The 14,477-nt window shown below is 39.7% G+C and overlaps 1 protein-coding gene across 2 annotated transcripts; it reads right to left on the bottom strand.

Annotated features, from left to right (window-relative positions):
• Positions 1-8,666: 8,666 nt before the first annotated feature.
• Positions 8,667-12,935, bottom strand: LOC146679437 (hatching enzyme 1.2-like). 2 transcript variants are annotated; one of them, XM_085450208.1, is made up of 10 exons: positions 12,872-12,935; positions 12,556-12,655; positions 12,292-12,319; positions 12,149-12,199; positions 11,709-11,840; positions 11,010-11,127; positions 10,161-10,339; positions 9,763-9,844; positions 9,423-9,547; positions 8,667-9,331 (listed from the first exon to the last, which is right to left on the bottom strand). In XM_085450208.1, coding segments are annotated over exons 2-10 (771 nt in total). In that variant the 5' UTR covers positions 12,610-12,655; positions 12,872-12,935; the 3' UTR covers positions 8,667-9,329. The 2 variants fall into 2 exon arrangements, with proteins under 2 accessions (XP_085306334.1, XP_085306335.1); XM_085450209.1 differs by having other exon boundaries at positions 12,556-12,645; positions 12,872-12,892.
• Between the last annotated feature and the right edge of the window lie 1,542 nt (positions 12,936-14,477).

Below are 14,477 nucleotides of genomic sequence, written 5' to 3'. Positions count from 1 at the left end.
GTTGTTAAATTCCTGTCAACCTTGGGATCTCAACCATGGGTTTATTTAGAAACTTTTATTTTGAAAATCCGCAGCGGAAGTCTGCTACTGGTAAACGGGCTTTCCCTAAGCTTATCCGTTAGTAGCAATGAAGCTTTTGCTGTGGTAAGTTCTTCCTCAGTCCGCCCTGACTGAATATGAGTTTAAAACATATTTGAAAATCCTCATTGAAGTTAACATGACAGTGCATTAACAGCATGAACTGCCCATACAGTAGCATCAGAGTAGATTTCAGTCTTATGACCTTGTTTTGCAATTAATGGGTTAGACGGTAGGAAAAATGGACACGCTGAGCTAGCGGCTAACAGCTAGAGGAGACTGTCGAGTCTAATAATTTGAAACTTCTCTTGATAGTTGGGCGGGATCCTGTTGCTGGAAACCCATGGTTATTCATGTCCCATGTTATTGCAGGTATGTGTATTTGAAACATGTATTTGGTTGAGCTGCAGGCTAATTCTGTAATACTGCTTATTAAGTTTTGCCCAGTAGATGGCAGCATTGTTCCATTTACTATTGTACATGAAAGGAAATTTTGGCTTTGGTCTGGAAGTTTATTTATATTCACATGAATGTGCATTTAAGTGAATTAATTTCTCTTTCGTTACCTAAACCACAATGCAGTAATGTTTTTATTTTATTTTCCGTGATACATTTTGTTGCCATTTTATTTTTCAATCAATATTTGTTTTTTATTTATTTTGAGAAAACTGAGAGTTCCACTATACGATCATTAGCTTATCCGTTAGTAGCAATGAAGCTTTTGCTGTGTTGGGTGGAATCCTGTTGCTGGAAACCCATGGTTACTCATGTCCCATGTTATTGCAGAAGCCCACAAAAGGGGAATAAACCACACCTGAGCTCTACCCATCTCGAGTCCTGAGTTTTACTCATACAGCACCGGACATAGAGACTGAGGGGGGTTACACTAATACATTGTAGATAGGTTTATTGCTGAATGACACAGCTAGCAGTCTCACACACTCTTTAGGTCTTTGAAGTTTTGTGTGTAATGGTTTAAACTCTCACACCTCACCCTTTCCTCCCAGTATCACAACAGTCTGACCCCCAAAGTACGGCTCAGTAACAAGGACTCTGAAGTCAGAACACAAAGATACAGCTGGAAGATGAATGATTGCGTTTTTTATGATGCGTAGTAAAACTACCCCCTCTTCTTCTTCTCTGTGTTGTTGTTCTTGTGTGTGTGTGTGTGTGTGCGCCTTAGAAGTCAAAGTACACATTAGCCACACTTACAAAGAACATTTTGAATTTAATTTAGAACTGAGATTACAAGTTGTAAGCAGAAATCTTACGCTCAGCCAGAAACATGTTTCCCCACTTTCACGATGCTGAGGTGTCAAATCCACAACCCCAACAGATGGTTTGACACACGCTGGGTTCAAACACTCAAAAATCAACACAACAGCAGGTTCAAGAACGGCAAGTCCCCGTTTACCTACACAGCCTCACACACTATAGATTTTTAAAGTTGTGGTGTACAATGGTTTAGCCACAGATGTGACTTCTTATTTCTAAATGTCTACACAATAATAGGCACCGTGTGCTCTGTGACATTATCGTCTTCTGCATCCATTGGTTTGCATTTTAAACTCCCAGCCTATCAGGTTGTTATGAACGGTTTATATTTCTAACATTTTGTGATGTAAAAGTGAACCACAGGCTTTTTTATTTCCTGTATGATGGGATGACTTAAGACACGAGTTATTAAAAAAAATATAAATGACAGTGTGACGGCCATGATACTTTATGCGGTCAAATATGTTAAGGATAATGTTTCTCAATATAAAATTGCAAAAAGCTTTTGGATAGGATACAACATCCTGAAAACAGTTTCCTCAGGACCTGCTGAACCTGCCGATATTCAAGCTGAAGAAAATGAAACTTTTGTTTTGTTGCTCTACAGATGAAAGAAAAATATGTTTAACAATTCAACAAGAGCAGCACCTTCAACACATGTACATTCAAATTTTGGAACAAGCTCAACATTGATGTTGTTCAATAGTTTTTATCCGTTTTTATCCATTTTATGTCATTTTATGGCTTTAATATTTCCAGCTGATAAGGAGACTTACAGCATTTCAAATGCTTTAAACATCCACTTTGTCTGTAACGACAGCATCAAACTACAGAGCATTGTTTTTACTAAAATTCAACATTTTCAGATGAAATTCAATTCAATTTTATTTATATAGCACCAAATCACAACAAAAGTCCCCTCAAGGCGCTTCATAGATACAGAGAAAAACCCAGCAATCATATGACCCCCTATGAGCAAGCACTTTGGCAACAGTGGGAAGGAAAAACTCCCTTTTAACAGGAAGAAACCTCTAGCAGAACCAGGCTCAGGGAGGGGCGGGGCCATCTGCTGCGACCGATTGGGGTGAGAGAAGGAAGACAGGATAAAGACATGCTGTGGAAGAGAGACAGAGATTAATAACAGATATGATTCAATGCAGAGAGGTCTGTTAACACATAGTGAGTGAGAAAGGTGACTGGAAAGGAAAAACTCAATGCATCATGGGAATCCCCGGCAGCCTATGTCTATTGCAGCATAACTACGGGAGGATTCAGGGTCACCTGGTCCAGCCCTAACTATATGCTTTAGCAAAAAGGAAAGTTTGAAGCCTAATCTTGAAAGTAGAGATAGTGTCTGTCTCCTGAATCCAAACTGGAAGCTGGTTCCACAGAAGAGGGGCCTGAAAACTGAAGGCTCTGCCTCCCATTCTACTTTTAAATACTCTAGGAACAACAAGTAGGCCTGCAGAGCGAGAGCGAAGTGCTCTAATAGGGTGATATGGTACTACAAGGTCATTAAGATAAGATGGGGCCTGATTATTTAAGACCTTGTATGTGAGGAGCAGGATTTTGAATTCTGGACTTAACAGGAAGCCAATGAAGGGAAGCCAAAACAGGAGAAATCTGCTCTCTCTTTCTAGTCCCTGTCAGGACTCTTGCTGCAGCATTTTGGATTAGCTGAAGGCTTTTCAGTGAGTTTTTTGGACATCCTGATAATAATGAATTACAGTCGTCCAGCCTGGAAGTAATAAATGCATGAACTAGTTTTTCAGCGTCACTCTGAGACAGGATATTTCTAACTTTAGAGATGTTGCACAAATGGAAGAAAGCAGTCTTACATATTTGTTTAATATGTGCTTTGAAGGACATATCCTGGTCAAAAATGACTCCAAGGTTCCTCACAGCGTTACTGGAGGCCAAGGTAATGCCATCCAGAGTAAGAATCTGGTTAGATACCATATTTCTAAGATTTTCAGGGCCGAGTACAATAACCTCAGTTTGATCTGAATTAAGAAGCAGAAAGTTAGCGGCCATCCAGGTCTTTATGTCTTTAAGACATTCCTGCAGTTTAACTCATTGGTGTGTGTTATCTGGCTTCATGGACAGATAGAGCTGGGTGTCATCAGCATAGCAGTGTAAATGTATGCTATGTCTTCTAATGATGCTGCCTAAGGGAAGCATGTATAGTGTAAACAGAATTGGTCCTAGCACTGAACCCTATGGAACTCCATAATTAACCTCAGTGTGTGAAGAGGACTCTCCATTTACATGCACAAATTGGAGTCTATTAGATACCGTATTTTCACGACCATAAGGCGCACTTAAAAGTCTTAGATTTTCTTCAAAAAGTGCGGCGCGCCCTATAGCGCGGTGCGCCCTATGTGTTGTAAGGAGGACGTAGTAGAGAACACCATGAGATCGTTAAAGGGTGAAGTGTGGGCGTTGATCGTATATACCGGGACAATCGCACATACCTGTATAAAAGAACAGGTATGTGCATTATGCAGGACATCGTTGTTTTAACAACCCTGAAAATGGCAAAGAGACACGCTTACGAAGCACAGTTTAAACTGAAGGCCATCAGCTACGCGGAGGAACATGGAAATCGAGCAGCGGCGAGAGAATTTAAGATTAACGAATCGATGGTTCGCAAATGGAGGAAGCTGGAAAACAAGCTCCGGCAGGTCAAGAAAACGCAGCTGAGTTTCCGCGGACATAAGGCGAGGTGGCTCGAGTTGGAGGAAAGACTCGAGCGGTGGATCATCGAGCAAAGAGCGAGCGGGAGAAGCGTTTCGACGGTCACCATTCGGCTAAAAGCAGTTTCACTAGCTGAAGAGATGAACATTGAACATTTCCAAGGAGGTCCGTCTTGGTGCTTTCGTTTTATGAAACGGTGCCATTTTTCCATCCGGACCAGGACTACGGTAGCGCAGCAACTTCCAGCAGATTATAAGGAAAAGCTGGCCATCTTCTCCTACTGCAGCAAACACATCGGCGACAAAAACATCCAGCCCAGCCACATCACAAACATGGACGAGGTCCCGCTCACTTTTGACATCCCGGTGAGTCACACTGTGGAGAAGAAGGGGACCAGCACGGTAGCGATACGCACAACGGGGCACGAAAAGTCTTCTTTTACTGTTGTGCTTGGCTGCCATGCTAATGGACAGAAGCTGCCGCCTATGGTGATTTTTAAGCGAAAGACTTTGCCTAAAGAGAAGTTTCCAGCAGGAATCATCATTAAGGCAAACGAAAAGGGCTGGATGGATGAAGAAATGATGAAAGACTGGCTGAGGGAGGTGTATGTAAGGAGACCAGGTGGTTTTTTCCACGCATCACCATCGCTGTTGATCTGTGACTCTATGCGTGCCCATCTCACAGCCGATGTGAAAAAACTTGTGAAGCAAATGAACTGTGAGCTTGCTGTCATTCCGGGAGGAGGCCTGACAAAGGAACTCCAACCGCTGGACATCGGTGTGAACCGCCCGTTCAAAGTAAGGCTGCGAGCGGCGTGGGAGCGATGGATGACCGGTGGAGACCACAGTTTCACTAAGAGTGGAAGGCAGCGCCGGGCGAGTTACGCCACAATTTGCCAATGGATTGTAGATGCTTGGGCTAACATGTCTGCTGGCACTGTTGTTCGAGCTTTCGCAAAAGCCGGCATCGTTTCCGAGGAGCCGCATGGCACGAAAAGTGACTCTGACGGTGAAGAAAGTGAACCTGGCATGTTTGATGGAGATTTAGCGCAGCTGTTCAATTCAGACACAGAGGATGAGGACTTCGATGGGTTTGATTGATGATAAAAATGTGAGTACCAAACTTTGTTTTGCTCCTGCTTTATTTTTAAATATGCACACTTGTATGCTTGTGTGTTGTTGATGATGACGATTACTGGTAATAAAAATGTGAGTAAGGTACCGAATTCAGGTTTGCTCCCGCTTTATTTTTAAATACGCATACGGTACTTGTATGCGCCCTATGATCCAGTGCGCCTTATGTGTGTGTTAAATACAGTAAGGGCACACATAACTGAGACTGCGCCTTTTAGCACAGTGCGCCTTATGGTCGTGAAAATACGGTAGATATGATACAAACCACTGCAGCGCAGTACCTGTAATACCTACAGCATGTTCTAATCGCTCTAATAGGATATTATGGTCGACAGTATCGAACGCTGCACTGAGGTCTAGCAGGACAAGCACAGAGATGAGTCCACTGTCAGAGGCCATAAGAAGATCATTTGTAACCTTCACTAAAGCTGTTTCTGTGCTGTGATGAGCTCTGAAACCTGACTGAAACTCTTCAAATAAACCATTCCTCTGCAGATGATCTGTTAGCTGTTTGACAACTACTCTTTCAAGGATTTTTGATATGAAAGGAAGGTTGGAGATTGGCCTATAATTAGCTAAGACTGCTGGGTCTAGAGATGCTTTTTGAGTAAAGGTTTAACTACAGCCAGCTTGAAGGCCTGTGGTACATAGCCGATCATTAGAGATAGGTTGATCATATTTAAGATCGAAGAATTAATTAATGGCAGGACTTCTTTGAGCAGTTTTGTAGGAATGGGGTCTAAAAGACACGTTGATGGTTTGGAGGAAGTAATTATTGAAGTTAACTCAGAAAGATCAATTGGAGAAAAAGAGTCTAACTTAACATCAATGGTACTAAGAGTAGCTGTAGATAATATTACATCTGTGGGATGATTATTTGTAATTTTTTCTCTAATGATAAAAATTTTATTTGTGAAGAAGCTCATGAAGTCATTACTAGTTAACGTTAAAGGGATGGTTGGCTCAACAGAGCTCTGACTGTTTGTCAGCCTGGCTACAGAGCTGAAGAGAAACCTGGGGTTGTTCTTATTTTCTTCAATCAGTGATGAATAGTAAGATGTTCTGGCTTTGCGGAGGGCTTTCTTATAAAGCAGCAAACTATTTCTCCAGGCTAAATGATGATCCTCTAGATTTGTGACACGCCATTTCCTCTCCAGCTTACGAGTCATCTGCTTTAGGGTACGTGTTTGAGAATTATACCACGGAGTCAGGTACTTCTGATCTGAGGGCCTTTTTTTCTATAAGGCAGAGTAAATTAATTTGTTGATCAATCATTAAGTCACGAGCTAACAGAGACTTGGAGGAGAGAGACCTAATATTTAATAATCCACATTTCATTCTTTCTCCCTGTCCTATCCCCCAGTCATGTCTGTCCCGTTTGTAGCAACTGAAAATAAAATAAATTCATAATTATAATAAAGGTCAATGAAATGGACCAATATGGCAAGGCCATTATGATCCACTTGGTAAAATAAATCCGCTTGGCATCTTTCTTGGCCTTAAGACAACAATTCTGATGGCTAAAGATCCAAACGGGACACACAAAAAAAAAAATAATCCACATTTCACTGTTTTACTCTTTGGTTCAGATGTGGAAACTGTATTGTTCTTTCTTTGTGATTTTTTATATGTAAGTCATTGTTTTGCTGGTTTTTAGTTTGTTTTTTTGTTGTATAAAGCGCTTGAGTTCTCAGAAGAGTAGAAAAACACTATATAAGAACCAGTCCATTTACCATTTACCATCAAACAAGACATGACTGCCATCCCACCAACTTGCCAGCATTCTCTTATTAGTAGGTTAATGAAAGGGACTTGCACACTGAGGCCTTCTCTTAGCCTGCTGATTCCTCCTGGGATTTTCCCACAGGTTATAAGGGGCTCTCAGAGGTGCCTTTTGAGACCTTAGTGTATTGACTTAAAGACTCTGTCACTCAAAACTGAGTGAGCTGCATTGGAAGCATGGAAGCTTTTGATCCAAAGCCATTTGCTGATAAGAGCCAGTGTTGGCTTAATTCACGTTGTCCTGTTGGAGCATTACGCATGTATCTAGACAGGACTAAGGTGTTTAGGAAAGCAACCAGCTCTTTGTGTCCTCGCTCTCATAGAGGGAAGCCTCTGTCACACTAGCAGAGAGCACTAGAACTGAGAGCAGATATAACACCCCAACACAAAACAGATTGGCATCTCTAACAATGGATATGACATGAGTCACACATGGCATGTAATGAAGGAACCATAGTGAAGGTAGGTCACAAAGCAACTTGGAGAACCAAAGCTCTGGCAATATGTTTTTAGACTGCGGCTGAACGTTGTTCCAAGATTTATCACTGCTCATTCTTTTTGTTCCCCAAGTGTCCTCAATGTCTAAACCTTTGTTATGGTCAAACCATCAGGCCAGATGAAACCATGCCTCTCACTAGAGCAGGGCCAAAAATATTTAGCACGATATACATTTGAAAATTTGCAATAACGATATAACCGACGATATAAATGACACTAGACAAAATACTTTACAACTCCACAACTTTATTAGTGCAAAAAACCCCATCAATGTATTTTCACTTAAACAAGCAGCTTTTTTATGTGCTTAAAGTTATATATAAACGTAACAGTGCAAATTCCTCGCTGACAGTTTAACCAAAAGGCATTTCCAGTGGAAACTGGCCGACATATCCTCAGCATAACCATGTATAATATCCACTAAACTTAAAAAGAGGTCATACACATACAATACGGTAACATTATGTTGAAGCACAGTACGTATCACTCCGCGAGGCTCCGCCTACGATAGTCGAAATGCTCCGACCCATATTCTATCACGATATTTCATTTTCTTATCGTTGCCCAACATTATACCGGTATTACCGTGAACTGTATGATATGGCCCAACCCTACCTCACTTATCATCAGACCAGCAAACAGGGAGAAAAGCTAAGCTGGCAGCCAGCAGCTCCTTAAACATCACCTTTGAACATGCTTGACAGCTTGCTCCGTCTATAGTTATTTAGTCAGACAGGCAGCATGATAGTACAAACAATTACAGCAACAAATGCCGGATCATTGTTCAGGCGTGTGCATGACTGAGGTTTCATAACAGTTTTTAACAACAGTTATGAAGAAACACATCAGCAGAAACTAAATGGCTGATCAGATTACTATGTGATGCATCATGATGGTGGTGGGAATATTCAAGTCTGTGGGGGTTTTAATCTTCTCAATCTAAACACTTGCACTGAACTGACTCCACCCTACACAAGAAGAAGTAGCACTCTAATCTTGAGAGACATGATCCACTCTCTGGTTTCAGTTTTCTGATGTTTGGTAGGATTTTAAATGCAGAACATGTATTTATGTAGTAGTATTTGTGCATTTGTTACATTTGTTGCACATTAAAAAAGGCACCTGTAACATTCTGTCCAACTTTAAGCAAAACACATATTTCTAAAATAACTTAAAATATAATAATGAAACAATACTGCCCCCTGTTGCTTGAAATATGGAATTTTATTTGATAGCACTTCTTACAGAAAGAGACAACAAACCAAAGATAAAACCCCTCGAAAAACAAAAGCAAGAAAAATTAGAAGACATTGTCAGAAAAATCAATTTTTAAAATATCAGAAGAAAGATTCTTCTTCTTACACTTGTGACACTGGACTATATCTACACACTATATCTTGTTGATACATGTTGGTCATGTATAGGACAACAGTCATGATCATTCCATGAAAGACTTGACTTTTTGTTTTGTTCACATATTTTTTCACTTTGCTGTTTTGCCAAACAAAAAGTTTTGAGACATGTCGCAGTCGCAAGGTTTGGTTCTATGTCTGCATCATTTACAGTTACAAAGTTAATTATCAAACTGCACAGATTGAGAAATCCATTAATGATAGTTTATAGTCTAACAAAAGGGGAGAAAACCTCAACAGAAAGCGAGTTAACACCATCACCCTCTGGTATATAAGCCTGCCGTTTAGCTCGTAAAACAAAGACCCAGAACTTCAACTCTCTAAATGTGATATTTGCAGCACATTTTATGTTTCTTTTATCATTTTTAAGTATAGTGGATCCAATCCCTTGGTGTAATGCTGGTGTTTGGGCATCTGAAGAGTCTGGATGCAAAGTTGAAGGTTCTTGCTGAATTTCTGGTTAGGAAAAAAAATCAACTCCGATCAGTACTTGCTTCGAACAAAAAGATAGCAAATTTCTTTTTTGTGGGTGTGTCTTAATACTCACAGCATCCATAAAGCCTGTTTACACGGGCGATGTCATTGGCACTCATTTGGAAAGCATTTCCAAAATTAAGATTAGGATTGGACCTGGCAACAATGGTTGGCTGCCCATTCTTGGAGAAGGCGAGTCTAAAAGAACAAACAACAGCACACAAACACACATACGCGGTTATATTAGGAAAACAGAGGAGAAAATGGGCCCATAAAGTATTTAACATTAAAAATCCATTCCCCACTGAGTGTGTGCATGTTTTTGTTAGTCTGGATTACATTTTCTTGCAGAAAATGCAAAACATGTAAGGAAATATAGAACCTTACAAAGTCCATCTCACACAGCAACTCACCTGCCATAGTGCATGACAGAGTTGAAGTCATAGGGAGTCCCCAAATTGTTGGTCTGCACTTTCACAAAGTTGTGCTCTTGTCCTAAACAGAGATTTCCAGAAAATATTACATGTTTTTATATGCTTCCACTTCAAAATCCGTCTTCAGTCTCAGCTCTTTGACGATGTATAGATCGAAATGCTAGCTAATCTCTTCTGTGGTCATTTGTTTGATAGTCTTGGGACTAAAGAAATACAAACAAAATCTTCTATGCAGTGCTCGCTTGAACTGCAGTGTTTTATGTGCTGAGTTTGGAAAAGCACAGATTACTTGTAATATGTACACTGCTGTGAAACAGGAGGATGTCCCATTGTGTACTAAGTTAACTGTAACCAACGTTTTGGGTAGTTCAGCTGACCTGTGATGATGTTCCCGGTAAGGATCCTCACATGCAGATCTCTGTCAGAGCGGACCTGCTCGTGGTGGAAGCCCAGAGCATGAAGAACCTCATGTTGCACCGTCGACTGAAACAAGCAACCATTTCTCTGCAGGGAGACTAGCTGTCCTCCATTCTGACGGCCCAGGTATGAATAACACCTGATAGACACAATGACATCACTTAAAAAATAGATGGACTGTTCTATAGCCTAGCACTGTGCATCCTCCTCCTTCAGCTAGTCATGCTAAGGCTAAAGTACCAAGAAAAGCAATGACAGTAATCATGTGACCGACTTTGACACTGTGGCTCTATAGACACTGCTCGAACCACACTTTAGCTTTTGTACTTTAATATCTTAAATAATATTTTAAAATAAAAAACACACATATCCATTATCAACTAAAGTAAATAAACAGATAGCGGTCAATCAATCTCAGAAGCTTTTTAAACATCTGTCGTCCCTTAATCATCTAATAACCCACCAGATTCATCTTCTCGCCTTACAAGGTGCCAGTCTCTAGTTTTGGAACTAGTGGACCAAATAGTATGTGAAATAATTAAGAGCAGATGAATAAAATGCTCTTTACACTCCTATGCAACAGTATACATTTCATCTAGTAGCAAACAAAAATAAAACTGGACATTTTACAGTACAAGGTCAATGCAGAATGGTCCTTCAAGAACCTGTTTTGATGACACATACAGAATATTTGTAATGCAATCATTTTCAGAATTGCATTTTTGAAGGGTTTAGAGGGTGTGGGTGTATCAGTCCTGTCCTGCCATATAAATACAAGTACAGTCTAAGTACAGCAAGTGCATTCTCACCCTTGTCCAGAGAAGAAGTGAAGGAAATCTCTGTCGCTTGTACGCCAGACAAACCGGATGCAGGTGGAAGCGTGGAAGGTGACTAGGGCATTGATGATGACGTTGCGCTCTTGGCTGCCTGCAGATTCAAATATGAGTCTGATGAGGAGCTTCTTCAGTATTCAGGATCTTCAATATGTTTCAGCCATTTCAACTTGGCAGCATAAACAGTATTTACAATCTGTGCTGCTTCGAGGATCTCTGAGTTCCCATCGGAATGACAGGGCCGCCAAAATCTATCTATCTATCTATCTATCTATCTATCTATCTATCTATCTATCTATCTATCTATCTATCTATCTATCTATCTATCTATCTATCTATCTATCTATCTATCTATCTATCTATCTATCTGTCTGTCTGTCTGTCTTGAAATAGAAAAATTGAGAAAGTGACATTAAATGAAAACATAATTTGAAAATTGTGTGCATCTGTGTATGATATCAATTCAGCATACTTATACAAATATGACTTTTCAGTTTAAATGCTTTTTAGTTAATCCCACAATAAAACAGCATAGTTAACAAAGCAGTATTTTTGGAAACCACTTGAAATATATATTATATATATTTATATAATAATGGGTTTTATTTAACTATTTTTATCCATCTCTCCTTTTCATAAAGTCTGTGTTTAATGGTTAAAGTTTGTACTGCTTACTGTATTCAGTGCCAATGGAGACAGGTACATAGACAAAGCGTCCCGTTTTAGGCCACTTGCAGCCAGTGGCTGTGCATGGAACAGCATTCCTGGTAGCAGTGGGCACAATGTCACCATGAACCAACACTTTTGCTGCAGAACAACAAACAGAGAGTGGTTAAATGCTCGATACTTGGGCTGCCATTTGCTCAGTTATGTCAAAACAAAGAGGTAAATGCTTACAGCATTTACTTTATTGATCGCACAATTACAATGTTTGATAATAACACAAATAAAACAGCTGACTAAGACAAGCCAGTAAATGACCAAAAGGCTGATTGATCATTGTGTCTGTTGGGAGTTTACTGTATGTTAACATGTCAGTTCTCAGGGATCTTTCATTTTCATCCAGAATTTATATGTTAACAAAAAAGAGTTTTATTTTGTAAATCTTCACTTACTTGAGTTAGCATTGACTTTTTCAATGATCGCTGGGGCACCCAGAGACTCATCTGTGGATACAAGAGGCAACCAGCAGATTAACTTTAAGCTCTTATATTAAAAACACCTCAATATGTTGGAAGTATTTCATCACTGAACGCACCAGTTATATTTCTAATGACAGCAGCCCTCTGCAATAAAAAACAAGACATTTTCAACTTACTCTTAATCACATTTGAAATCACACTGACAAATGTTATTGTTGGCAAACAAAAACTATTATGTGAAAAAACTTCAACTGTGTCACGCTTAAACGCTCATAACAAGCAGCCATGTCTGTTAAGCAGACACGGTTAGAATTACTTTCACAGAACAGCCGGCAGTGTTGAACAACATTTAATGCCTTTGCTGGAAGAGTCAAGCTTACCAGACAAACGGCTGTCATTGACAGGCAGACGGAGAAGAAAAAGGCTGGAGTCATGATGTTGGTCCTCTGCAGTTAACCTACAGTCACAATCTGAACAGCACTGTTTAAAAAGAACTTCAATGAATGTAACTGCTGGAATAGAAAGGCAAATAAGTGGGATACGGGCAACCCAACAGCTGATTCTGTTCATCTGGATGTTAACTTTTCTCCCAATGAAAATGCTGAGCAGACAACATCCACATAAAGGGAATCAGATATCTGGGATTTCCCTACGTAGAGGATTCAGCATGCAGGGAGATGATATGAGGAGGCTTACCTGTTGTACCAGGTGTTTGCTGGATGCAGCAGGTGTTCGGCTGCTCCATCTTTATAGATAGCTCACACAGGGTGTGGCTGAGGTTACAGGGCTGTCTTTTTAGTTATCAATCCATTAGTTTCTTTTTGCTGATGCCAAAACACTAAAGCAGCAACAAATTTCCAGGAAGGAAACTTCAATCAAGGACATTGCAAACATTTTTTGAGGCTGACGTAAACATTCAGAGCATTAAATAATTGCAATTAAAAGTTGCAAAGCCCAAAGAAATGCTGATGGAAATTAAATTTCAATCAGACTGGAATGAAATTCTTTTAACAACATAATTACCTTTGGGCAAAATAGTCAATAACAACAACATTTTATTTCCTCACATGTACTCAATATGCACCTTTGCCTCAGTTTGTAAAACATTTCATTGCTAGCTTACAAAATAAAGTTCTTCCTTCTGAAATTCAGTCAAGCATCACATTAAGGAAATACTCACATAAAATGCAAACACTGAATATGTGGTCTGAATGAACAAAGATATGAAGTAAGGCGCTAGAGAAGGAAAACCAAACAATTCATCAGACCTTCTGGGATGAATGTGCCATAAATTAATTAATAATCATTTTAAAATCCTGTAACATTAGACAAATGGCAAACTATGAGTGATTTGTTGTGGCTTGCTGCGATGTCTTATATAATAGTTAGAGTTTAATATTTTGTGTAGATCGAGGTATTAAAAATAGCTTTTTGACTATTTTTAATACCTCGGCTCCTGAGTAAGGAGAACTGTCTCTATCAATTCTCAGTAAGCAAGACACACATGAAAGAAGATTATGTATGAATTGATGAGAAATTTCAAGTGACAAAAGACTCAGTGCTACGTGAGAAACCAGGAAACAGGTTTTTAAGATTAGTTCTTGTAAATGCAGCTTCCTTGTGTGCAACCTGAAAAAGGCTGTGCTTAAAACAATGGAAACCAGGAAACAGGTTTTTAAGATTAGTTCTTGTAAATGCAGCTTCCTTGTGTGCAACCTGAAAAAGGCTGTGCTTAAAACAATTTCATAAAAGATATAAATCAATAAATGGAGAAAGAATGTTTAAATGTTCATTTTATCTATTAAAAAACTTTTTCTTTCTCTGTATCACTTTGGTTGATGGACTAATTTATATACAACGCTTTTCTACTCTCCTGGTGTACTCAAAGCGCTGTATACAACATGCCACATTCACCCACTCACACAAGCACTTCTAAACTCAAGTGTAAACAAATAATATTCACACACATTTACACTCCGATGAACGCATCGTAGGGCAACTTGGGGTTAGTGTTTGGCCCAACAATATTTGCACTGCAGTTCATCCTTGGGAAACCAAGGATCGAACCACCAACCTTCCAATCAATAGCTGATCTGCTCTACCACCTGAGCTACAGCCACCCTTGTAACCACAATTGATCCACTTAGAAGATTCTTTTCATGTGGAAACAGAGGTTTTTTTGAATTCCTGCTAGTGTCTGGGAAAGGAAAGAAGGAAAGGGACAAGTTACTGTACCTGCTAGTCTTACTGGTTCATCAACATGAACTTTCAGTTTGGGAAGTGTGATCTAAATGGGAGTGTT

Source organism: Copadichromis virginalis, unplaced genomic scaffold, assembly GCF_057382275.1.
Source record: "Copadichromis virginalis isolate Kocher_CV1m ecotype Utaka unplaced genomic scaffold, C_Virginalis_male_GT1.1 unmapped_scaffold_1, whole genome shotgun sequence".
In the NCBI taxonomy this organism is placed as follows: Eukaryota; Metazoa; Chordata; class Actinopteri; order Cichliformes; family Cichlidae; genus Copadichromis; species Copadichromis virginalis.
Note: the sequence above shows the minus strand (reverse complement) of the source record. Positions and strands in the feature narration are given on the sequence as shown.